This window comes from Delphinus delphis, chromosome 2 (assembly GCF_949987515.2).
Source record: "Delphinus delphis chromosome 2, mDelDel1.2, whole genome shotgun sequence".
Classification (NCBI taxonomy): Eukaryota; Metazoa; Chordata; class Mammalia; order Artiodactyla; family Delphinidae; genus Delphinus; species Delphinus delphis.
The window spans coordinates 43236031-43262764 of NC_082684.1; the positions used below are offsets into that span (position 1 = coordinate 43236031).

The following is a 26734-nucleotide window of genomic DNA, read 5'->3' on the forward strand; positions in this document are numbered from 1 at the left end:
CACTGTTTATCGTCACCTGTGTACACATCCACTTCTGCTAACCTGCAACCCCTCTAAGGGCAAAGGTCCATGTCTTCCTGTTGCAGCAGTTATAGAATCTAAAACTATACTAGGTACGCAGTAGAGAGTCAATAAATACTGAATGAATCTTAGTTTGGGGCTACTAAAGTAGGATTACATGGTGACAAAGTAGAGCTAGTAGTATTTTTTAAAGTAATACACACACACACACACAAATGAATCCTTTCCTATTCTTTTTTTTTTAATATATTTATTTTATTGTTGGCTGTGTTGGGTCTTCGTTGATGCGCGCAGGCTCTCTCTAGTCGTGGCGAGCGGGGGCTACTCTTCGTTGCGGTGCCTGGGCTTCTCACTGCGGTGGCTTCTCTTGTAGCGAAGCACAGGCTCTAGGCATAGGCACGCAGGCTTCAGTAGTTGTGGCTCGCGGGTTCTAGAGCGCAGGCTCAGTAGTTGTGGCGCACAGGCTTAGTTGTTCTGCAGCATGTGGGATCTTCCCAGACCAGGGCTCGAACCCGTGTCCCCTGCATTGGCAGGCGGATTCTCAACCACTGCGCCACCAGGGAAGCCCCAATCCTTTCCTGTTCTTAATGCCAGGAACCAGCTCTTTCAAGTGTGACTTGGTGTTGGTATCTTCATACATAAATCATATAGCAAAAGTAGGAAGGATCCAGAAAAAGGACAATCAAAATGATTGAACTATGAGTAAAAATGGACTTGGGATATATAGTCTAGAAAATGTATAAATTCATAATCGGTCTTCAGGACTATGAGCATACATACGCATATATTTCCCATTCATAGGTATTTAGAAAGAATGAAACCAGCAAAATTCTCGTAAGAGGCAGTTCATTAAAAACAAAGGAAGAAAAACAAACAAAAATAAAAATTAAATAATGACTGAGTACATATTTCAAAGAACCCCTGCCTTAGAAGATAAAAAGCACAAAAGATTAAAGACATTATGAATACATGTTTATAAAGCAGTTTCATAAAAATGCATAAAATGAGTATCTCCGCATAAAAATGAAATATCTTTTTTCTTAGCAATTCATAAAATAAACTGTAAAGTTAAAAAGTGAACATTTCCCCATTTTCCTTACCAAATGCTTAACTATGCTACCCAACATTCTCAGCCCAAAAGTAGCATAATTATAACATGGACACAAACATCAAAACAAAAGGATTTTAAGACACAGACCCATGTTAATACTTGAAATAACTGGTAACATTATTCTTTAAATAAAATAATTGTTGAACACAATGAAATTAATGAAGTCTCCAATGCCCAGGACAGATTATGTGAATTGTGGAGGGACAATGTTTTTATTCTTTTTGAAAAATGAACTATGCAACAAACTTCCAAAATTAACTGCTTTACTATATTTTATTGATATAAATACAACTAATTTCAATAAGCATCAGCTACCATTCTACCATTACACCAAAGGCAAAATGATTAAATACTAATGTGAAGTATAATTACAGAAACGCTTGCACGTCTACTAAAGTCATCTCTAACACCATCCCATATACTTTGTACAGTTTGCTTGTAATTGATATTTGAAAAGAAGCAAAGCTGAATTTTAATCAAACTTTCATTTCTCAGTGGAAAATGCTCTCTTCATCAGAGGTGGTTGAGCCTTCCCGACATCAAACATCATTTCCAAAGGTGGGTTATTAAGAGAACACCAATCAGGTATACGGCCTGTCTGGTTGTAATATTCCTTTGAGACTGAACGGCTCCCAAGTATGTCTTGCAGTGCTCCAAAAATAGCTCCTGTGTGGTAAACATATTTTTATAGCTGATATGAAAACTTTTACTGGAAAATTTTATGTACACATACATCCACTTCATTATATGACAAGAGAGAACAGGTAAAATTCAGTAATGCATATTCACAGTCTTCAAATTAATTCCGGTTAAGTTGTTCTATATCCTATATTTTGAAAAACAGGCTAAGCCATAACTCCTGTGTTGAAACTAACTTAAATGTTCTAAACTAGATTATAGTGAAAATGATAAGTATTACTGTGTTCAAATGCAGGTAGAGTGAGGTAGAGTAAGGTGGAAAGTATTTTCAACTCTGTGTAAACACAAGAAATAATCATCTTAGTTTTCTTTGCCACACTCTAAGATTATATGTCAGTAAAAAAACAGCAGTGCAAAACTCAATAAGCCAACCGTAGTATCCTAAGAGTCTATGCTGAAGACCTTATAAAGACCCACAAGGCAGTTTCAAAAAAATAACTTAGTGACCAAATCCATTCTTCCTAGATCAAAATTACGTTTTGACCAAATTCTACTTTATAAGAAATATAATACGTATCAATTTAAATCTCAAGACTTGTTTTTTCTCTCTAAATGATCCTGATACCTATGAGCTGTAACTGCATCATAAGACACATATCAGAACTTACACAAATATACACATCTATGATTGTTCTCTCTTCAAAGTAGTCTCTTTATTAGGCTATTTCCGTATTTCAATAAAACTAATAAAACTATCATTTCCTAAAACATTCAATAAACTCAGTCACAAAATATAGTGTAATTATAAAATAAAGAGATCAGTTTTCATATATGGCTCACAAATTAGCTTTGTAAGGAATTAAAACAAGGGTTCTAAGCAATGGTAGCATAATTAAAATAAATGCATAGCTATCACTATCATTATGCGGGATGACTTTAATTGGACAGAGTTCACTGAAAAAAAAATAGAAGTGCAAATGATAAGAGAAATAAGTATATAATTCTGAAAACTAATAATTTAAGGAAAAGTAAATGTTCAAAGAAAATTATTTAATAGTTCTATTAGTTTACTAAGTACACAATTTTGAACAATGAATCATCTGTTCTAATATAACCATTAGTAATGTCATTCAGGAACCAATTACTATATAATCATTATTTTTAAAAGTGAAATTCTTGGGAATTCCCTGGCAGTCCAGTGGTTAGGACTCCACACTTCCACTGCTGGGGTGCCTGGATTCAATCCCTGGTCGGGGAACTAAGATCCCGCAAGACATATGGTATGGACAAAACAAAAACAAAGACAAAAACAAAAAAGAAAAAAAAGCAGTTCTTACCTCCCAACCAGGCTACACAATTAGCCTTTGCAGGTGGAGTATGAATTCGGAATGTCTTGGTGCCAAGTATTTTTTTATATTTTGGTTTTTCTACCAAATACCTTATTTCTGCAAGTAGTCTGTGGAGGAATCCTGGCAACATAGACGTGCCACCTATGACTACCAAGTTCTCTGCTAGTTGCTTCCTAGTGTCTATTGGGCACTGTTATTAAAGAGAAAGAAAAAAAGAATTAACTATAAATAATGCTTGATTGAATTTAAGAAAATATACACATTATTAGGTGATCATTTGTATTACAAAAAAGGGCCACAGCAAGGTTTCTTTTCTTTAATTAATTAATCTATTTATCTACCTATCTATCTGTCTTTGGCTGCATTGAGTCCTCGCTGCTGTGTGCGAGCTTTCTCTAGTTGTGGCGAGCGGGGGCTACTCTTCATTGCAGTGTGTGGTCTTCTCATTGCAGTGGCTTCTCTTGCTGTGGAGCACGGGCTCTAGGCGCATGGGCTTCAGTAGTTGTGGCACACAGGCTCAGTAGTTGTGACACATGGGCTTCGTTGCTCCACGGCATGTGGGATCTTCCCGGACCAGGGCTTGAACCCGTGTGCCCTGCACTGGCAGGAGGATTCTTAACCACTGCGCCACCAGGGAAGCCCTTTTATCTTTTTGTTTTTTTAATTGGGGTATAATTGTTGTACAATGTTGTGTTAGTTTCTGCTGCACAGCTAAGTGGAGTTCCCTGTGCTATACAGCAGGTTCTTATTAGTTATCTATTTTATAATATTAGTGCATATATGTAAATCCCAATCTCCTAGTTCATCCCACCCCTCAGAAAGGGCTACAGCAAGGTTTCTTTAACAAGAGTTTTTCAAGTGGCAAATAAACCCCATGATAATATTATCATGTACTTATATAAATCCTTAAAGATTTAAAAAGCTAATAGTGTAGACTTTTAAATTCCACAGGGAATATAGTAGTAATATGGGAGTATTCTCATTTTCAGGGTAGAATGACTGAGCTGAGCAAAGAACATGAGAAGAAATAACTTTTCATTTCTTTTTTAGTAAGGAAAACATGTGGAAACCTGATTTTTCTAAGGTACTATATCCATTATATCCAGAGCCTGTTATCGAGTGGGAAGATAACATTCTTAGAAAAATTGTTTCCACATCAGTTCTCTCTAAGCATCAGGAATGTTACAGTCCTTCAATGATGTTATGTTTTTCATAAAGTCCTCAAGTAGAGCCATAGAGGTAGACAATATCTCCCAAAGTGATAGTATTTTATAGGAGTTCTATGGTCCCACAGTCATTAAACAAAAGAGACATATACCTTGTGGAATGAAAAACTTCATACTACACAAACCTACATTTGAAGAAACTACAAGCCATACTAGGTACAAAATAAAAATCTGTTATCATTGTCATGGAAAAAATGCATGATGTGTCTATAGAACGTATTATCCCGGGTTTGAAATGTTGTGGGTACCATATATAAGTGCCAAAGTAAAACTCATTAACTATAAAACTTCACATAAAAGCTAAAAAATGTAACTAATGGCTAAAATTAAAAATACAGACAATATGATTTTTAAAATTTCTCTGTAAAGGGCTGTATTCATAAATTGAAACCTTTTACAAAATAAAAGTACCTGCATAAGGGAATCCAATATTAAAGTGGCAACTGATTTCTCTTCATTATCTTGCTCAAAAAGGATTTCCACAACCGAATCTCTAATGAGATTAAAAACAGACAGTGTTTTGTTGGCATCACATAATATGACATAGTATATACCATTAGTTCTACTGACATATTTTTAGGTACCAGTACTATATTAATGTAGAGTAATGGTTAAAACACAAGGTGTTTGCATTTGTAAATGAGAAAAATAATAGCACTTGCCTCACAGGTGTTGTGATAGAGATTCAATGAGTTAATAGAACAGTGCCTGGCACATAGGAGGTACTCCCTAAGTACTAACTATAACTATTATTATTATGTATAGATTTACAAATATTTTGTCCACCTTAAACCTAATAACAGAAAAGGAGCGAAATTCTGTAATAGTTGGTAGAATTCAACAAGCAGATCAGTAGTGATACAACAGATTTGAAACCAAACAAGACCCTCCCCCACCCAGCCCAAAGTATTTCTTTGTTTTTAAAAACAATACATGGCAAAGATGGCTAGTTGCCTAATAAAATATTCATGTGCCTGTTCATTTTCAAATTAAAAGATATAGAACTATTAGGGTTATTTTTGGTAGCACAAGGAAGATCTTTGTTGTGATGGAATAGTTCTATATCTTGATCGTGGTGGTGCTGATTATGGAAATCTACATGTGATACAATTACACAGAACAATATATACACACTGCACCAATGCCAATTTACTGGTTTTGATATTGTACTATAGTTACATAAGATGTATCCATTGGGAGAAACTGGGTGAAGAGTACATGGGACCTCTCTATATTATCTTAGCAACTTCCTGTGAATCTGTAATTATTTGAAAATAAAAAAAGATAAAACTCCTATAAGCTGGATACAATGCCCCTCCCCAGTTGAAACACTGTATTTATCAGCCTCCCTTGCAGCTAGATATAGCTAAGTACCGGACAATGAGATGGAGGCAAAAGTAGTATGTGGGACTGCTAGAAAGTCCACTTTAAAAGGAGAGGAAGCATTTTTCTCTTTTCCTTCCTAGGATTGCATGCTTGAAACACGGATGGAGTAGCTAACTTTACCAACTACCCTGGACCCCAAGGACAAGGGCTACACCTCAAAGATGATAGGTGGAAGGAAGCTTGGGTCACTGGTAGCAGTTATCATACCATCCTTGGACTATCTACCTCTGAACTTCTTTTAAATGACAGACAAATTCTATCCTGTTGAAGCCACTATTTTCAGGTTTGTATAACTGGTAAACAAACTGAACCCTAACCAATGCAATATAAAGCTATACATATACATATACATACAATATCTTTTAAAATAAAACTGGGACTATACTATGCATACTACTTTAAAGAGTTTTGAATCTTTTTCAAAACATAAAATTCTCTTCCTGATATTCAACCTACTTCCTAACTGTCGATTTTGTTAGTACAGTATACTGAGATCTACAGTATGCTGAACACTCACTCACTCACAGTTGGTTAGCCACTTGCCTCTATGCCTGCATACTTTTGCTTCTACCAGTTGAGCTAAATACTCACAAAGCATCAGTTTTCTTTTCCCAAATCTTTGTCAGTTAATTTGATATTGAAATGACATAATTTAACAATTATCACTTAAGCAATGAAATATTATGGTAGAAAATAAACACTTATTTTCTTCTGTTATTCTGGGCTCCACTAAACAATCAGGAGAAATTTTTACGTAGTAAATTAGTGAATATAACTTAACTAAAAGGTAAAATGATAAAAACTTACTACCAAAAAGTGTTACATTCTGACTTTTTTGTTTCCCCAACCTACTATCTTTAACATCTGTATATTTATGTTCATCCTTCTAGTATCTCAACCTCTATGTTAATTATCTCAAAATCTAACAGGATCTTCTATATTTATATAATTCTTTTCTGTGCATCTTCTGATCTAGTATTTTACAGATGAAACTTTTATAATACAAATTTTATATAGCTTGGGTATAAACAAAAATTACATTGTTACCAATATAATCATGTAAGTCCTTGACAACTTATATTGCATCATCAGACCGAATAATGAATAATAAAAAGGTGAATTACTAACTGGTCCTAAAGATTTAGTATATTTGGAAGAATGCATTCTTTCTAACAAGCCAATGTTTTAAAGCAGGAGTCAGCAAACTATGGCCTGCAAGCCAAATCCAGCCCACTGTCTGTTTTTTCAAATAAAGTTTTATTGGAACACAAGTCATGCTCACTCATTTACACATTGCCTATGGCTGATTCTGCACTCCAACTGTACAGCTGAGTAGCTGCAACAGAGACCATATGGCCCACCAATCCTAAGGTATTTACCATTTGGTCCTTTACAGAAAAAGTCTGATGAATCCTGTTTTAAAGTATCATACTTTATTCTCCATCTCAAAGAATGGTTGATTCTGAATTACTTTGAAGAACAGAAAAAAAATTTTTTTTATGTTTTAAAACATTAAGAAGTCGAATAATAAAAATAAACACGAGTGATGAGGCTTAATGAAAAACACATAATTATTAAATCAACAATACTAAAGGCTTATACAAATATTCAGGCCAAAAATTTATTTTAGTTCATTATTTTGCTCATAAAAATTAAGGTCTAACCTGATTGATCCAAGGACATGTAAAATCTTCTCTCCATCTAATGGGTAGTCAACATTTGGAGGTGGTGAGGGACGCTGAAATATAAGTATCATAAGCATAAGTACACAAATTACAACCTCTGAAAAAAAGAATATACATTTATTTTTAGCTTACCTCAGTATTCCCATCAATATTAAATTTTGCTGCTTGGATTTTTAGTCCACGCTTCAGATCACTAACAAAGCAAGTGCGCACTTAAAAGAAAAGGAGACATTGTTATGGTTTGTGATTGAATCAATGTCCCAGTTAAAACAATTCTATTCAAGTGGACATGTTAATCACCTGTTCCTTCCAATTTTATAAACTATCTCCGTCTTTAGTTAGCTTATGACAATTTATACACATATAAAAAACTTTTCATTCACTGAGGAATCATAAGACATGTTCCATGTTCGTCTTCCACAAAGCCACATTAAAAAAAAAACAAAACCATATTTGAGGAAACTTATGTTCTTTGATATTCCTTGTATAAAGAGTACCATAATAAAAATAAATTTTAGCAGCATGAAAATGTAGCCATTCTAATTGAACAGCATATCTCTTTGAACCAGATTGATTTATATCTAATCTTACTTATCTATCCTATTCTTTTTTAAAAATGTTGGTTGGTCAGAACACAAAGCTAAATTTTGGTCTTAGTTACAGTAACACTCCTTAGTTTAGGGTTTTCTGGGATGATAATTTTCTCCCTCTTGCACACTTTATCTTCTTTTCTTTCACTATGATCATTTATTCTTTTAAAGATTATTTCTGTTGCAAAGTACCTTTTATAATAAGCGGGTGCAAATTATTTTCAGAAATAGGTAAGGAATAAAAAATTTTTTCAAGTAGAGACAAAATTGATGTTGAGGGACTTCCCTGGTGGCTCAGTGGTTAAGAATCCGCCTGCCATTGCAGGGGACATGGGTTCCAGCCCTGGTCCGGGAAGATCCCACATGCCACGGAGCAACTAAGCCCGTGCACCACAACTACTGAGCCTGCACTCTAGAGTCTGCGTGCCACAACTACTGAAGCCCGTGTACCTAGAGCCCGTGCTCCACAACAAGAGAAGGCACTGCAATGAGAAGCCAGTGCACTGCAACGAAGAGTAGCCCCTGCTCGCCGCAAATAGAGACAGCCCATGTGCAGCAATGAAGACCAAATAAATATATTAATTAATTTTTAAAAATTGATGTTGAGAGCAAGAAATCTAATGATTTGGTTAATGACTTGCAAAACATGCTGACATAAACTTATATATTATACAAAATTCTTTTCATTTACTAATTCAAAATATATTTGTTAAGAATCTACAATATGCCAAGAACTGTATAGCGCAGGAAACTATATTCAATAAAATCTTGTAATAACCTATAATAGAAAAGATTCTGAAAAAGAATATATATAACTGGGGACTTCCCTGGCAGTCCAGTGGTTAAGACTCTGTGCTCCCAATGCATGTGTTTGATCCCTGGTCGGGCAACTAAGATCCCATAGATTGCATGGCACAGCCAAAAAAAAAAAAAAAAAAGAAAAGAATATATAAAGCTGAATCAGTTTGCTGTACCCTGAGACACTGTAAATCAACTATACTTCAATTTTAAAAAAAAAGTTTACAATATGCTAATATGCTAGACAGTAAGCTACGTGCTCAAGTTATTTACATATTTTATACTTTAAGTCCTCATAACTAAGCAAGGTAAATACTTAGACTTCTACATCTTATATACTTGGCATATGAAGGTGTTCTTCTTTAAGGAAACCAAATTCACTGAATTAAAAATCTAAGAACAGATAAATTACACTTAAGGATTTTAAAATAATTGAAAAAAATGTAGGTACTACATAAGTAATATAAATGAGTGGGCAAGAGTATGTGTACGTATTGCATATTTGTTTTTAATAGAAACGGGTTCCTACTGTACATATTATTCAGCAACATGCTTTTTCCCTTAATACATTATGGATATCCTTCCAAATCAATACATCTAGCTCCTCCTTTTAAAAAGCTATATGGTGGGACTTCCCTGGTGGTCCAGTGGTTAAGAATCCACCTTGCAATGCAGGGGCAACTAAGCCTGTGCACCACAACTAGAGAGAATCCACGCGCCGCAACAAAAGATCCTGTGTGCCGCAACTAAGACCCGACGCAGCCAAAAATTAAATAAATAAATATTTTAAAAAACAAATAAATAAAAGCTATATGATATTCCTTATTATGAAGTCACCAAATTTCATTCAACATACACTCTTAGATAGGATGCACACTTTTCAATTTTTATATATATGTCAGAATGCTTTCCAAAGAGTTTAATTTTCAGTTCTTACTAATAGCAATATATTAATTTTCCCATAATCTCACGAATACTAAATGTCTATCTTTCAAATTTTTGCCAATCTGATGTTTCCCTGGGTAATGGGAAAGTTGAACATCTTTTCACAAGATGGAAGCTATATGGAAAGAAACATTCCAAGGAATTATCAACTGTTACATCATGGGGGATAGGACTGGAAGAACGAAAGGGAAACTATTTGTTTCACTTGAGATATTTCTGTATTATTTGAGCTTTTGCAATAAGCATGTACAAATGACTGAAATTTTATAATAACTGAAGAGATTTTAGGTAATTATACAACATAAGTAAGCAATATAATGAAGAACAAGATCCATTTTACAGCCCTAGGTCTAACCCTACCTATTGTGTGACACTGAACAAATCACTTAATATTTCAGGGACCCAATTGTACCAGATTACCTCCAGGTCCCATTTAACTCTAAAATCCATTATTGTCTAATTCTCTATTAAATATTCTAGAGTATTAATTTTACATGACACTTTCAGTAATGAAGAACATTACATTATAGTTTAACTGCTTTTCCTTTTAGTGAATCAAAATACCAGAAAACTCAATTTAAATATTATCATAAAAATACACTCTAGCAAAGGAGAAGTAACATATCTTATTAAAGTGAATCTAATATACTTTACCCAACTGTAGAATTTCTGAAATCAGTAAAATGACTGACCTTATAAAAATGACCTTTAAAATACTAGAGTTTAAAAAAATGCTAAACAACATAAAATCAGTGGCTTTCATAAGTAATGTAACTGTTAATTCATACTGTGAAAACTACTAATTCCCTAGTAACTCTCTATACTCTATCATTGAGAAGTTTCTTCAATAATACATCAGGCTTCCCTGGTGGCACAGTGGTTGAGAGTCCGCCTGCCGATGCAGGGGACACGGGTACGTGCCCCGGCCTGGGAGGATCCCATATGCCGCGAAGCGGCTGGGCCCATGAGCCATGGCCGCTGAGCCTGCGCGTCCGGAGCGTGTGCTCCGCAACGGGAGAGGCCACAACAGTGAGAGGCCTGCGTAGCGCAAAAAAAAAAAAAAAATAAATAAATAAAAATAATAATACATCAAAAGTAATGCCAAAAGGGAATTCTCTGGTGGTCGAGTGGTTAGGACTCCATACTTTCACTGCCGAAGGCCTGGGTTCAATTCCTGGTCAGGGAACTAAGATCTTGCAAGCCACGTGGTGTGGCCAAAAAAAAAAAGTAATACCAAAAGCTTCCATAAATCTGAAGAAAAACCAATATTTTATTTACGTTATTCTATAGCCTAAATGTTAAATATTTTTAGGATATTACATTATGAATTTAATATATTTTATATCTGTGTAAATACTTAGAAACACTTGCCCTCCAAATGAATACTTAATGATGAAGGGGACAAAAATGGGAACTTAGTTTACCTTTAATGTCCTCCAAGATACCTTCTGGAATTGAACCTAAAACAGAAATTTTTATTTAGAACTACAGAACTTTATAAGCAGAAACAGTCTGTAAAATTGCATTCACATTTCCATTTTCCATTTCAGCAACCTAAAAAAAAATTTAGAAGTACCATAATTTTTTAAAAGCCAAATAAAAAATTCAACTTTGCTTTTAGGGAAGAAACTTCAGCATTCGAAGCCAAGCCAAAGCACGGAAGTTGAAGCCAGATGTGCACAAGGTGCTGAAGAAAGTCACTAATACTCATAAATTTGATAAAAATAAGACCTTAAAAATATCATAGAATAATTGGCAGTAGATAGGAATTGACCAAGAAAATATTTTCTACCATAAAAAGATTTGCTGGTTATCTGTGTTAAAGTACTTAGAAGAAATGGTAGGGCTTAAACATGAGCTATTTACTTTTCTTTAACAAAAAGTGAAGTTTCAAGTTTGCTTACCTTTTCTGTGATAATAAATGACTGTCAGTGATATGCTAACCTAATACATATTTGTAAAAAGGATCACACACAGACTTTTAATTTTTTTCAAGGTAAACGTGACATTTTAAAAAATGAGTGAGAAAGTAGCTATTCAAAGAAACCTATATAATACAGGATGACTTTAGAAGATAGTATTTGCATATGTTACCACTGTTATGTGATTTTGTTGCCAATAAATCTAGGTTTCCAAGTCAGACTGAGAAACAAAGTTTTCTAAGTTTAGAATCTTCTAAACTCAGAATTTTTAACTCATTGTTAAGTATGTAAAAATATTCTGATTGATCTGTAAGAACAAATTATTTATATCAATGAAGACAGAAATTTATAGCTACAAAAGGAATGATTTAATAAGGGTAATCAGGCACTTCTTCCATCTGGAGCTACGTATCTTGTTAGCTACATCTTTACGTTATGACAGCTACTGAAACTAAGAATTAAGATAAAATTAAAACCACACTTTCAAAATGTTAAGCCATAACTTTTTAAAAATAATAAACAATATTTAATCACATTGCTATTCTGAGAGGGAGCAAAAAAAATTTACCATTAGTAAGTATGACTTGAGAATTATTATTTTACCTTTATTATATTGTCCTTTCCAAATTCTTACCTCTGTGTTTTGTAATATAGTAATAATGATACACATATAGTTTATAAATAAATATAGACATAAATATGTATTGCAGGTACATGCTCAAAATTTTTTTACTATGCGGTCAGTGTGTGATCAAAAAGTTTGAAGACTCCTATTGTTAAATATTAAAATTTATCTCACAGGGGGATAAAGATTTCCAAAATGATTTAAACCTGGCTATGAATAGATAAGAGAAATGTAACTAGATTATAAGAACCTGGAAATTTAAGAATAAGTGCTAAAAACCGTAACTTTTCACATGTGCTAAACTCTCTCTAGGAATATTCAAATAAATTCCAACATGTGCCAGAGACATTTGGTAATATGAAAAACAGTTTTCTTTAGGCAACATGGAAGGCAGGCTTCAAAATAAAGGGCTTATTTTAGCTGGGCGTAGATGGTGCTTTGGGAAGGGACTTTTCAATCTTAGGGAATAATCACAGCCATTTAAACTTTGCAAATGAGGAGTAGAAATAAGAGGCATTCACTGGCTCTGGCTTTGAAAAATCATATTTAAATTTCAGCTAATTAAGGAGAATAAGAAGTACAATATTTTATATATAGTTTACTTTTCAACTGTACACTTTTCAAATCAATGTACTTAGGTTAGTCTTTGTAAGTTTTAAGGTAGTATATTCATTCTTTTTTGAACTAGGTTCTAAATACTAAATGAAAGAGGCTCATTCAAAGTTCACTTAAGGATATCCCAGTATATGTAAGACTTATATCTAATCTTTGCTAAGGACCTTGACAAGAGATATTTAAAATACATTTGCATTTCTGATCCTCCTAAGTGGATCCTTCAGCAAACAGTGATATGATTTAATTCCTCAATTATTAGGATTGCAGACTCAAGACTTTTGGGGCATATGAGAGGGAAAGATTAGAATCACAGTCCAAGACAGTTGGTTAAAGAAAGGGGTGTCCAAGAACATACAGTTTAGAATTTTAAGGAAATGTCATAGTTTTAGTGAAGAGCTTTATTAAAAACATCTGGGGGCTTCCCTGGTGGCGCAGTGGTTGAGCGTCCGCCTGCCGATGCAGGGGACGCGGGTTCGTGCCCCGGTCCGGGAGGATCCCACATGCCGCGGAGCGGCTGGGCCCGTGAGCCATGGCCGCTGAGCCTGCGCGTCCGGAGCCTGTGCTCCGCAACGGGAGAGGCCCCAACAGTGAGAGGCCCGCGTACCGCAAAAAGAAAAAAAAAAAAAAAAAAAAAAAACATCTGGGAGACTTCCCTGGCGGTCTAGTGGTTAAGACTCCGCGCTTCCATTGCAGGGGGCATGGGTTCGATCCCTGGTCTGAGAACTAAGATCCTGCATGCCGTGGCATGGCCACCAAAAAAAAAAAAAAAAAAAAAAAAAACTTGGGATGCTACACTAAACTTATTACCTTTGGATATCTTTTATTAACTAACTGTCATCATGATATACTAAAAAGGTAACAAAGTTTATCTGGAATAGAAAAATAATAATCTGATCTACAGAATGAAGAATGTGCTATTATCTTAACTACCTAAAGAAGAACAGGAAAACAATATATGCAAGGATAAATGTCCTAACAACCCACCTTTGTCTTTCCAACATTTATTCAGTGCCCAGGCACTTGAAAAATAAATAAGACAGGGATTCTCAAAGTCTATCGAGGGAAACAGTTATCAGGTAAATGAGGCTGTTATATGTACTATAATAAATACTGCTGAGGGTGTAACAGAGAAGGGAGCAATTTATTCTGCTTAGGGAAAATGAGGAAGGTTTCACAATCAAGATAATCTTTCAGTTGAGTCATGTAGAGGGATCAAAAACCCAAATAGGTAAAGAAAAACATCCCAGGTAAAGAAATAGTATAAATGAAGGCACAGGGTTGTCGAAGAACAATGGTGCCAGGAAGATGTATGAAATTTACTGTAGCTGAAATAAGGTGCAAAGGGTTGAGTTTAGTAGTTAAAGCTAAGAGGTAGAATAAAGTCGGATTGTGAAGAAACATGCATATCAAACAGATAATTTGGGTTTTAACCTGTGGAGGCCAGCAAAAATTCTCAAGCAAAAGAGAAATGTAATCAGATTAATTTTGTGAAAGTTATTCCTGCTAACAGTGTGAAATAGACTAAATGGGTCCAAAAAGCAGGCTCCTGTAATAATCCAAGCAAGAAGCAATGAGGGCCTAGTTGACGTCTTTGTTTTCAGATGTTCTGTGTTGTGGAGGACAGAAAAAAAAGAGATGAAAAAGAGATTTCTGAGGGAGAATTGAAAGGACTGATAAACTCCCAGTTATCTAAAATGGGAGCTCAGTAAGATATTATCTTTATCTAACCATGATTTGTTAAAATGAATTTAGGGAAAGAGATAATGTATTTACTTCTGGAAGTCTTAAGTTTGAGGTGCCGAGAGGGATGCCTAGTTTATATCTAATAATCAATTGGAATTATGAATATGAAGTTTAGAAGAAGGGTTGGGCCCAGTGATACACTTAAGAACCAACAGCATATTGATGTAGCTGAAGTTACGGGAACACATGAGATCACTTTTTTTTTTTTCTTTTTTTTTTTTTTTTTGCGGTACGCGGGCCTCTCACTGCTGCGGCCTCTCCCGCTGCGGAGCACAGGCTCCGGACGCGCAGGCCCAGTGCCCATGGCTCACGGGCCCAGCCGCTCCGCGGCACGCAGGATCCTCCCGGACCGGGGCACAAACCCGCATCCCCTGCATTGGCAGGTGGACTCCCAACCACTGCGCCACCAGGGAAGCCCCATGAGATCACTTTTAAAAAGACAGTAGGAAGAAAAAAAGGAACAAAAAATAAACGGCTAGAAGAATATCAGCAGAGAAAGCAAGAGCAGAGGAAATTAAGAAGGAATACTTGGAGAAATAAGAGAAAACCATAAAGGAAGAAAAGTCCTGAAAGCCAAGGGAAGAGATAATAACAAGAGTATATGACAGGGCTTCCCTGGTGGCGCAGTGGTTGAGAGTCCGCCTGCCGATGCAGGGGACACGGGTTCGTGCCCCGGTCCAGGAAGATCCCACATGCCGTGGAGTGGCTGGGCCCGTGAGCCATGGCTGCGGAGTCTGCGCTCCGCAACGGGAGAGGCCACAACAGTGAGAGGCCCGCGTATCAAAAAAAAAAAAAGAGTATATGATAATCCAGATGCAAACTATTATATATAGGATGGATAAACGACAAGGTCCTATTGTATAGCACAGGGAACTACATTCAATATCCTGTGATAAGCCATAATGGAAAAGAATATGAAAAAAGTATATATATGTATAACTGAGTCACTTCGCTATGCAGCAGAAATTAACAACATTGTAATTCAACTATACTTCAATAAAATTTTTTTAAAAAGAGTATATGATAATCCATAATGTCAAAAGTTCTGGAAAGAATGAATAAAATTCAACTACTGGATTTGGTGATTAACAGCTCAATGATGACCTTATAATTGGAGCCATGTCACCAGAGTGATGTGAGAAAGAGAATAGCTATGCAATGGGGGGGGGGGGGGAAATGAGTTGAACGAAAAGGGAATGTAAACCACTCAAAGTTTATAATGATTTTACCCATCACAGAGGGAAGGCTCTGTTCTTTAGCAGCACCTGTGTCAACAGTACATTGTTCCAATAGTTGAGTTTCCAACTCCCTGAAGATTAAAAAAAAAAAAAAGTTACTGGAATTACAATAATGCAACTGATATCCTTTTCTTATTTAATACTTTTACTTCATAACAGATCATGATGCTTTAAATAAAAGTGGTTTTACCCTTAAAAGATGAATATACTCAAGGCTAGTAAAGAATGGAATAAATAACATTAAATGTCCATACTACAAGTCCTCTATTGATCACTGTAAAAAAAAATTGCATGTTTTTTGGCACAGGTGAAGCAAATGTGCTAAATGCCAAGAAACTTACTTGTGAAGAGCTTTTCCTCCTAGGGGGAGTGCTCCCCAACAATTTAGTACTGGGATTCCTTCATATATCTATAAGGCAGTCAAGGGTATTACTATTTTAGGAGGTAAAATGTGTTTCCCTCAGTATTTTCTTCACCTCTGCATTATTGTTCTAAATCAGCTTGGCTGGCAAATTCTTATTTCTTTTTTTAAAAAGAGTTACAGAAAAATCAGAGTCTTTTTCCTTCTCCAAAGAAAACAGTTAAACATATACATACACAAATATATACACACACACACACACACACAGAATTCATTCGTTAGAGCTTGGGTGTCCAACAATGTAGCCACTGACCACATGTGGCTATTGAGCACTTGAAATATGGCTGGTCCGAATTGAGATGTGCTGTAAGAATAACCTCCACAGCAAACACAGGAAACTTAGTAATAAAAAAAAAAACCTGTAAAATATCTCATTATAATTTATTATATTGACTACATATTGAAATGATAGTATTTTAAATACATTGAGCTAGATAAAATACACTACTAATGGCCTCTCCCATTGCGGAGCACAGGCTCCGGACACGCAGGCTCAGCGGCCATGGCTCACGGGCCCAGCCCCTCCGCGGCATGTGGGATCTTCCCGAACCGGGGCACAAACCCGTGTCCCCTGCATCAGCAGGCGGACTCTCAATCACTGTGCCATCAGGGAAGCCCCTGAACTTTTAAAATTTGTAGCTCTTAGAAAAATTTTAAATTACATATGTCTCACACTGTATTTCTATCAGAGCTGAGAGGACAGTGGACAATACTGTACTGTAGGTTTGCTACTTTATTTTATATATTGTTTTTGCTGATGTTTCATAAGTACATTATTTATGAAAAAGAAAAAAGTATATTGTTAAGAGCACTGGCTTTGGAGACAAACATGGGTTTATATCTTGGCTATACACTTAATATTAACTTGGGTCAACTACCATCTCAACTTTCAATCATATAATGAAGAGAATAATACTTTTGTTGCAGGGACTAACACACAAAATACTTTATATTTAAAAAAGCTATTGCCTAGTTTAGTTCTTTAGGAGCTAATGATTCTTGATTTCCTTCCCATAAGTACTTCTTCTAATAAATACACATATAGGTCTCAAAATTGCAAGAGTCTTGCATCTATGTACTTCAAACTCCTTTTCAAATGTAGCAAATGTCTACTGTAACATTTCTAAGAGATGTTTACCTATACTCTACTTAAATTCTTCTAATGATGGGGAATGGACCAGTTTATAGTCAGTAATTTCACTGTGGAACAGCTTAAATTACTAGGGAGTTCTTCCTAATGGCAAATGATATAAAAACTACAGCACTTACTGTGCAATTTACGTGCTAGGTCTTACGCTAAATATTTTACATACATTATCTCACTCAAGATACACAATGCCCCTATGAGGTGGAATTATTATAATTCCCATTTTACAGATGAGGAGACTAAGCCCAAAAGAGATTAAGCTACTTGACCAAAATCATACAACTAGAAAGAAGCTTAGCTGTCATACTGCCCCCATCATAGCCTCAGGAAATAGATTGAAAAAAAAATCTATTTACTTTTCCACAGTGAGCCCTTCAGCTACTTGAAAGCAGATTTCACGTTGCCATTTAAGTTTTAACTTTTGATTTAACTTTCTCATTTATCTTTTTTAATTTTTTAATTTTTATTTATTTATTTTTCATTCCCCTATTCTACACTCCCTCTAGCCCCTGGAAACCACTAATCTACATCTGCCTTTTTTTCTTTTTCTTTTTTTTTTTACGTGGACCATTTTTAAAGTCTTTATTGAATATGTTACAATATTGCTTCTGTTTTATGTTTTGGCTTTTTGGCCGTGAGGCATGTCAGATCTTAGTTCCCCAACCAGGGATTGAACCCGCACCCTCTGCACTGGAAGGCAAAGTCTCAACCACTGGACTGCCAGGGAAGTCCCTAACTTTTTCATTTCTGTTTCCAGTTATTCTTCATATGATCTTTTCTTAGAACTTGACTATCCTACCCATCTTCTTTGACACATCCTAATTAGCGGATATTCCTCTTAAAAACTGAACGTAATAGGTCTGATCTCTGGAGTTTATATTGGGACCAAGTCATAATGACAATTTCTACAAAAAGTAAATTTAAGTCTCACAATCCTGTGAATTTTTTCCACATATGTCATATTTGTACATGATAATCCAAAATAGCTTGATGCAATAAAAACAATTTGTAATAAGCCTAATTATTCTAAAGTAGAGTAAAAACTGCAAAATTAGCTGGTTTACAAAAAAGATACAGGTAACACCAGGCTTTCCCTATATCCACAATCCAGGACCATGGCAGAGTTTATCCCAAGTGTAAGAAGAGCCATTAGATGACTTGGAGCAAGCAAGACAGATGGAACCTAGAAAACAACAAATCCAAAACAACAACAACAAAACCAGAATGAATGTCAGTAGTTGAAGGTGTTTCCCTTACATTTCAAATATATTTGAAAAAATTCATAATTATGATACCTACTCAACCATTTTATGGCACTAAATTAAGAATTAGTTGATTTATTTGAATTTACACAATAAACAAAATACACTGTAACGAATAGAAACACTCTTTAAGTTCTCTAAGTCTTTTCATTCTGAAATGACAATTATGAAGCATTTTAATTAATTCAGTTCTCTTTTGGAGGGAAAACTGAAAAGGATAAAAGAAGAGGTCCAGAAACATACATTCAAAGGAAGATGCTAAATTTAAAAAATAAAGAGATGCCTTTATCATCAAAATAGAAATAGAGAAGAAGAATTCTTGATTGTCCTCATTCACAAAGTTCACAATATGAACTATATTCTAAAAATATTATAATGTAGCAGTTAAAATTAAATTGAAGAACTACAAAAATCCTTAGCTCTAAGTGACATTTTTCAGTGAAAATTTGCCAGATCTGGTGACATCCCAAATATCAGGTAAATATTCAATCGAAATATGGAAGTCCATAATAACCAAGTGGCAAACAAAATAATGGCTATATTTCCTTTATCTAAGTACAGCAGGTATTCTGGTTATACACCAGATAAGCATACTAACATAAATATAACTAAAATGCTAAGTTCAAGTAAAAATACAGAAAATCATCTATTTTATTCAGGTAAGAGCTAAAGTGACTTCCTGCTGTGTTTTGTGTTCTCCCTATTGCAAACCAAATTCCTGAATTAGTGACATCAGTAAGTACAGGAGGGTATGTAACCTGTTTCTCTGTGCCTGTGTTACTAAATATTAACTGCCCTTATCTCATAAATACATTGTGATTTTTGATATATTTTGTGTTCAGTAGAATGTATGAAAATTACATTTACATGTGCTTAATTTCTTATATACTATACACATTTTATACATTCTTCTAAATTGCTGAAAAACTCTAAATTCCTAAGGCAGAGATTTTTTTAAAAAGTTAAATAATAAAGATTCTGGCCTACTATGAAATGTAATCATTTAAGTCATAATTTTGGTCTTTAAAATAATCTTGACTCCTATAAAATGAAAGCTACAAGTAATATTACTAATATCAAGATATAAGAGTCACTCCTGGCACTGCCCACTTACTCTATGGGAGACATTATTTGAATACTCCATTTAAGGGGAATTTAAAGCCTGAAATGAAAGAATTGGAGAATTTAGAACAGTCAGCATAACTAAACAATGAAAACTAGAAAAGACCTGGAAGAAAAACATCAACTTCACAGCACAGAATATAACTTTTAATTTCAGAAAGAAGTCCCAAAACTTAAAACCTGTACTAAACTAAACAAACAAGGGAAACAGCAATAAAAAGAAACCTTCAATTATCTAAGTATTAGATGAAATGCTTATTACGCATGAAGTAACCACACAAAGAAAGAAAATAAACGGTCAATTTGTAAAGGATTCAGTTTATTTTGTCATCCAATTCCTCTTTCCAATGAAGGAAATAAAATGAGGACCTTTTAGTTTAAGCTTTGAGTACCTACTAAAAACAACAAAATAAAAAACAGGTACCTCAAAATACTTGAAAAGAACACGAGTGAGTGTCTCTCTGAAGTGGGAAGGACATAATACCGACTCAATAACCACAACTCTGCGGTCTCTGGGATTCACCAATAGATGCCTGAAAAGTGATAGTTTTGTTTTAAAAGTAAATAAAAGTTTGTATTTATTTTGGTACATAATGCAATTTGTTAAGATTAGAGAAATCGTACCACCTTCACTTAAGAAGCTTTACAACAAAAAGACATCTTCATTTTATTATCTGTGAAAGATCACATTTTCATTTTTTAAATTTTTAAATGTTTTAAAATTTTTTATTCAGTTTTGAAAGGTTATTTTCCATTCACAGTTATTACAAAATATTGGCTCTATCCCTGTGTTGTACAATACAGCCCCGAGCCTATCGTATACCCAGTAGTTTGTGCCTCCCACTCCCTCACCCCTATGTTGTCCCTGGTAGCCCTTAGTTTGCTCTCTATATCTGTGAGTCTGCTTCTTCTTTGTTATATTCACTAGTTTGTAGTATTTTTTAGATTCCACAAAGAAGTGATATCATATAGTGTTTGTCTGTCTCTGTCTGACTTGTTTCACTTAGCATAATGCCCTCCAAATCCATCCATGTTGCTGCAAATGGCAAAATTTCGGGGGTTTTTTATGGCTCAGTAGTAGTCCATGGAATATATCAATATATATGCCACAGAAAGATAACATTTTTGAACTCTTACTACGTGCCATGTACTGTGTCAGGAAATTTACATCTATTAACTCGTTTATCTCAGAAAACAAAAACTATAGCCTATTATGAATACTGAGTTGAGCCATTAAAAAGATATTTTCTTTTTTTAAGCTACAAAAGTAGTATATGCTCACAAGACTCCAAATATTATAGAAGCTTATAACTTGGAAAATACAAAAATACCATATACCTCTACTACCCAGAAACTTTCACTTACAGCAGTTTATAGATTTTCATTATTGTGTATGTCCACACATATATTTTAACAAAAATATTCATTCCATAGATGTTCTTCTGCAACATGTTTTCAATTATCAGAATATCTAAGACATCTTTCTGTATCAGTACATATAGATACAGAACTTTTTAAATGACAATATAGTGTTTCACTATATGGATGTACAATAATTAAATTATCCAATCCCCTTTATTAATAGACATTTGACTTATTTTCGATATTTCCTTATGCTTGCTAGTTTCCTAGTCTTCAAATATATTTTTGAAAAGATTGAAAGTAAGAAAGTTAAAATGGCAATGGAAATTAACCTTTTTTTTGCATTAGAAATAATACAACCAAATATCAGTAGGATGGGCACTAGGAAAAGCTGGGGGGCGGGGGAAACACAATTGCATTTTACCTGAAATACAGTATGTGGATGAATTCCTTTAGGTAGGAATATAATTCTTCTGTATTGATATTATATTGTACAACTTTGATAGGCTATAAAAAATTAAAATGATTTATTAATTTATAATAATAAAATAATCTCAAACTAAAACATGCTTATTTATTTTTCTAATGGATTTTCTGGTAATAAGTCAAAAGCAATTTGTATTGAGAAGAGATACAAACATCAAATATAATCACTTAAATTAGAAATGTTTAAGAACTGGCATGTCCAAGATGACAAAATGTTTTGGTTTATGGAATAAAAAATCTGTGTCCACAGTAAGTAAAGAGCTGTACTCATCACATTTTTCTTCCATCTGACATTATTTTGGCATCACCGATAAAAAGCAGCATCAATTAAAAAGCATCAAAGGCTTCCTCAAATACTCCAGACTTGGTTCAGTCCCTGTTATTTACTCCCAAAGCATTGACACTTTTCCTTCTGTAGCATCACCCCACTTAATTACTTGTAAAATGTCTACCTTCCCATTAGACTACAAACTCCATGGGGCAAGAACTACTTCTGGCTTGCTTATGATATATCCTCCTTCAACTGATACAGTGCCAGGAACAAAGCAAACAGCTCATAAATATGTGTGGCAAAAATGAAAACATGCACCATTAGCACTAAAGTAAACCCTACCAAACCATGGGTGCTAAGTCAACACTAACACATCACAAGGGCTCCATTTACTGTATCTTGCTCCAATATGTGCTTTTATGAAAACAAATATGCTCATATTTGTTAAATAAGGGAATAATGTCTATATGATGTGAAGGCTGTACAGTTCATATTAGGCAAGAGGAGCTGAAATGATGACAGCAGAGTTATAACCTTCATCAAGGTAAAGAAAGTCATCAACTCAGTGGTCACACAAATCAGCATTCTTTCAGATCTATTTTTAAAAATTTTAAATGATCCCGTGTACCAGGGGCTCCCGTAACAGAGTGGACCCCTTCAAGACTCTTTACTGAGCTGCATTTCTTCCTGGTCCCACCTTAACAACAGTCAGAGAGGCTCAGAGCTCATTTTTATATCTGCATTGTTTCAGCACCCACCAACCAACAGTTTCAATTATTTCATTTTATTTTATATGTCCCCAAGAGAGTTTCCAGCCACACTCAATTGCAACTCAAAGCTATTCCAATTTTTTCCTGAGGTATTAATTTTTGTTTTTCTAATGCTCGGATTACAAAGTTTCATGGGTTTTAAATAATCTACCCCAACCTACTTTTCCCCAAAACCTGTTTTTGTTTGCTATCAAGAAGAGGTTTTTCAGGAATGCAAATATTAAGTTATGGTAGAAAAATCTGTATTTGATTTTACAGGCAAATTTTATGGCATGTAAAATTATTCTTTCTATTGTTCTACAATTCCTACTCTACAAAATTAACTTTGGCAAGACTTGCTTTTAAAAACTGTGTTTTTCACAGGTCTTTTGAATTACAGATAAAGAAATGAGGACCTGGCTCATATTCTGAACAGGGTAAGAATAAAATGATTCTACAATTACATTACAAGGCTCAGGCAATTATTTTATTGAGCTCAAAAACTTTCTCTTAATGTTATATAATTTCATTTATATACATTAAATAGAAAAAGCAAATCTATAAGACAAAGAACATCCGTGGTGGGCTCGGGGTGGGAATGGGAATTAACTATAAGTAGGCATTAGTGATGCTACTGGAATGACAAAAATGTTCTAAAACTGAACTGTGGTGATGGCTGCACAACTTGATATATTTACTAAAAATCACTGAATCGCACACTTAAAATAGATGAATTTTATGGTATGCAAAATTAAACCTAAATAAAGAATCAAAAAAGTTTTCTTGGAATACAGTCTAAGCTATACATTTAGCACTGTTCTAATCAATCTTATTTAAAGTCACATTTAAAAATATTTTACAGTACAGCATTTATTTTCCTAATTTGTCATAAAAAAAATACCTTAGGCATGCCAGCTTTTTTTATCACACTAGGAATTATGCATCTTGGACCAGTTTCTCCAGCAAATCCACATCTACAAATAAATAGAAAATTGAAACAATTCAACTTATTATAACATTCTTTTTATATATTTGTCACAGAAACAAGTTTTTCTGTATTTTTTTCAAAGCAGTGGTCACAAAAACAACTAGAAACATCTCTGATGTATTCAAAGGGACAAAAAACTAGGGAAAAGTTAATACCACCTATTCATAATTATGTATTAAAGGTAAAAAATAAAATTTTTCAAATTAGTGACAGTGAAATAAACCAGTGTATTATTTTAGGGTCGCATTTACTTTTTTTTCTGTTTTTAATTTTACTTGAATTTTAGGTAACACATCTCTACAGTCCTGAATCTGTATTCCACTATCTGACTTCATGTCTATAATTCATGTTACTCATAATTCCATCATTCTAATATCAGCTTCCATATTGATGCATTTCCTTTGGTCTAGTTTTTAAACTATGCATATGTGACATAATTATAATCACACTGTTCACACATCATGAATTCATAAAATAAGATTCTGCCCATATTGTTAGTCTTCACTGCTATCATTTTTTAAATTGCATAAAATATTTCATCCCTTTTAAAAAACTATTCTCCTTTCTAGAGTATTTAAGTATTTCCATTTCTGTTTCACGTAAAACAAAACTTTGCTAAAAATGTTGTTAAAAAGGATTGCCATGTAAGTTTAGTCTTAATATCTTTCCTTGTCCTGTCTGGTTTTCAGTACTGCTCTCCTCCTATTCCCAAATAGCTCTCTCCATCTTCTTTTAGTCACATCCCCATGTTTACTTGACTTGTACCAGTGCTCCTCAAATTCCCCAGGATGCACAAACTCATCTTATCACCCTCCTGTTGTCTTTGTCAATAACCGTCCTCCTATATAGTAGTTCCATTTCTCATTGCCACAGCATACCTAAAATAATTATCTTTGGGTGTCAGCCTCAAGGTACTTACTATGGTATTTAAATAAACCTTTAAAGATAAATAAAAATATATAATTATGGGAGCATCTTGCTTAGAACAGTAAGAGAATAACATGAACCAAGGACTATGTTTAATCCAATTCTGGAGCACCTGAAGTCCAATTTTCCTGTTTTTTTTTTTTTTTTTCTTTGGCAGCACTGGGCGTCTTGTGGGATCTTAGTTCCCCAACCAGGGACTGAACCTGGCCCTCGGCAGTGAAAATGCCCAGTCATAACCACTGCAGCGCCAGGGAATTCCCTCCAATTCTGAAATAGGCTCTTTCGACCACTTGTTCAACAAATAGTTATTGAACACATACTACATGTCAGGCACTGTTCAGAGACATACAAAATTTTTTCAAATGTTTCCATTTCAGATAGAAGATGCAATTCTGGCTGTCACGTTCCTTTTTCTTGAGAGCAGTACAAGGGCTCTCAATCCGGAGTCCAAGGACCACTGCGATGGTCCACCAACCCCTGAAACTGTGTGCAAATATTTTAAGGTTTGTGTATTTGTGGCTTTCTTTCGGTCGTCAAAGGAATCTATGCCATCCAAAAGGTTGAAAACCACTATTCTAGTGTTTACAAGTTGCCTTTTAAAATGTTAAATTTCCTAATCTAAGAGTTGGTGGGTGGGAGCAACGAAGACTCTTTAGAGAATTATCTATAGGGTTTCAGTTTTTCATGCATTCAGCCTTCCTAATTCGACTTCCTACTCTTGGGAAGCAGTAGCCCTGTCTTAAACATATTTGAATTTCCAACACCAATAGCATCTCTTTTCAATAAATGCTTAATAACGGAGGTCGTCATCAAGCATGACAGTTCGGTTGCCACCTCCCTAAGCAGATAAAGCCAGATAAGCGGGGCCTAGGTCATCGCTGTCATCCCCTGCATAGATGACCCCAAAGAGTCCATTCAGTTTGGGGTGACGACCGGGGCAACAACGAAGGCAACTTTCCCGAAGCCTCCTGGGCCTCTCCAGGAGTCAGAACCTGACCGCTCCACCGGATTCCCGGGATTTGCATCGCCCACGGTGTAAGTAACAAGGGCCGTCATTTGCGGGTCCTGGGGGAAGAAGTGGAGACGGAACAAGCCGCCTCTGGAGCCTGCGACGAGGACCCGGGCTGGGCCTGGGGCTCGGCTACCCGCCCTCCCCTCGGGACGACTGCAGCTGGCGCCGCGGCCACTCACTTGGTAAAAGACTCTCCCAGGTCTATCACGACCGCCGTTTTCTCTCCGCCGCTCCCCAGGCCCTCGTACAGCGGCATGGTAGTAAACAAGCCGGTAAGGAGACGGGCGTCACCAGACCTCGGCTGCCAACAGCTCTCGGCTCTCGGGGGCGGGGCTGGCGCGACGGCGCGCAGGTGGTGGCGACGGCGGGGGCCTCGCGTGGCCGCGGCGCACGGGGCCCGGGCTGTCCCTGGCTGTGCCTCACTCCGCGTCGGGCTTTGAACCCTCGCAGGAGCTCGCGTCCCGGGGACTAGGAAGGTACGGGTGCAGGCAGCTGCTGATCTAGATGCGGGTGATGCAGAGGACCGAGGCGATCAGGCGCGCCGGGTGCCCCGAGTTGGGGCGGAGTCAACCCCTGGGTCCTTCCCTCCGGACACGCCCTCAAGTGGCGCAGGGGCTGGGGTCCTTTCGAGAGCTTCTGTGGTTAGATCGCTGAACCTCTCCATTGCAGAGGACGCTGAGAGAAGTCACAACCCCAAAAGCTTTGATTCCTGCAGTCTTGGGACAAAATTTGCTGTGCCAGGTGTTTTGCTTATCATTTATTCTTCGCAAGAAATATCGGAAGTAGGTGTTACCTCCTTACGTGTTTGAACCGAAGTAATGTTCCCAGTGCCCCACCGCCAAGCCAGGATTGGACCCCAAGACTTTCTGATTTCAAAGCCTGTACTACTGATGCCTTAGAAAAGAACACGTACAAATTTTTATTTGGAGGTCATTCTGCTGAAAGTTAATTTTAATCTAGAAGAAAGCAGTAGCATCTACAAATCTGTCTGTGGAGGAACAATCAAGGTGGTTTAATGGAAGGAACATTGAATCGGGTTCCTGTTTACTCTAAAACTGAGGAACTGTGTAACCTGAGAAAAGTTAGGTTAGGTC

At 35.7% G+C, this 26734-nt stretch overlaps 1 protein-coding gene across 2 annotated transcripts; it reads right to left on the reverse strand.

The window, feature by feature from the left end:
* Positions 1–850: 850 nt before the first annotated feature.
* ACTR10 (actin related protein 10) lies at positions 851–25970 on the reverse strand. Of its 2 annotated transcripts, none has more exons than XM_060004489.1 (13): positions 25820–25970; positions 23615–23687; positions 21632–21714; positions 20270–20378; positions 18537–18644; positions 16235–16302; positions 15921–15964; positions 11175–11210; positions 7550–7629; positions 7397–7470; positions 4758–4839; positions 3109–3310; positions 851–1798 (listed from the first exon to the last, which is right to left on the reverse strand). In XM_060004489.1, exons 1-13 carry the CDS (start codon positions 25894–25896, stop codon positions 1617–1619), a joined length of 1218 nt encoding a protein of 405 aa, XP_059860472.1. In that variant the 5' UTR covers positions 25897–25970; the 3' UTR covers positions 851–1616. The 2 variants fall into 2 exon arrangements, with proteins under 2 accessions (XP_059860472.1, XP_059860471.1); XM_060004488.1 differs by having other exon boundaries at positions 15885–15964.
* Positions 25971–26734: the final 764 nt, after the last annotated feature.

What these genes read in the sequence shown, in the direction of transcription:
- ACTR10 (XM_060004488.1), bottom strand. Translation starts at nt 25,896, where the DNA reads ATGCCGCTGTACGAGGGCCTGGGGAGCGGCGGAGAGAAAACGGCGGTC. An exon ending in CTGGGAGAGTCTTTTACCAA is followed by an intron (nt 23,688 to 25,819) that starts GTGAGTGGCCGC and finishes ATTTATTTGTAG; the next exon opens with ATGTGGATTTGCTGGAGAAA. An exon ending in TATCTTGGAGGACATTAAAG is followed by an intron (nt 7,630 to 11,174) that starts GTAAACTAAGTT and finishes TTTTCTTTTAAG; the next exon opens with TGCGCACTTGCTTTGTTAGT.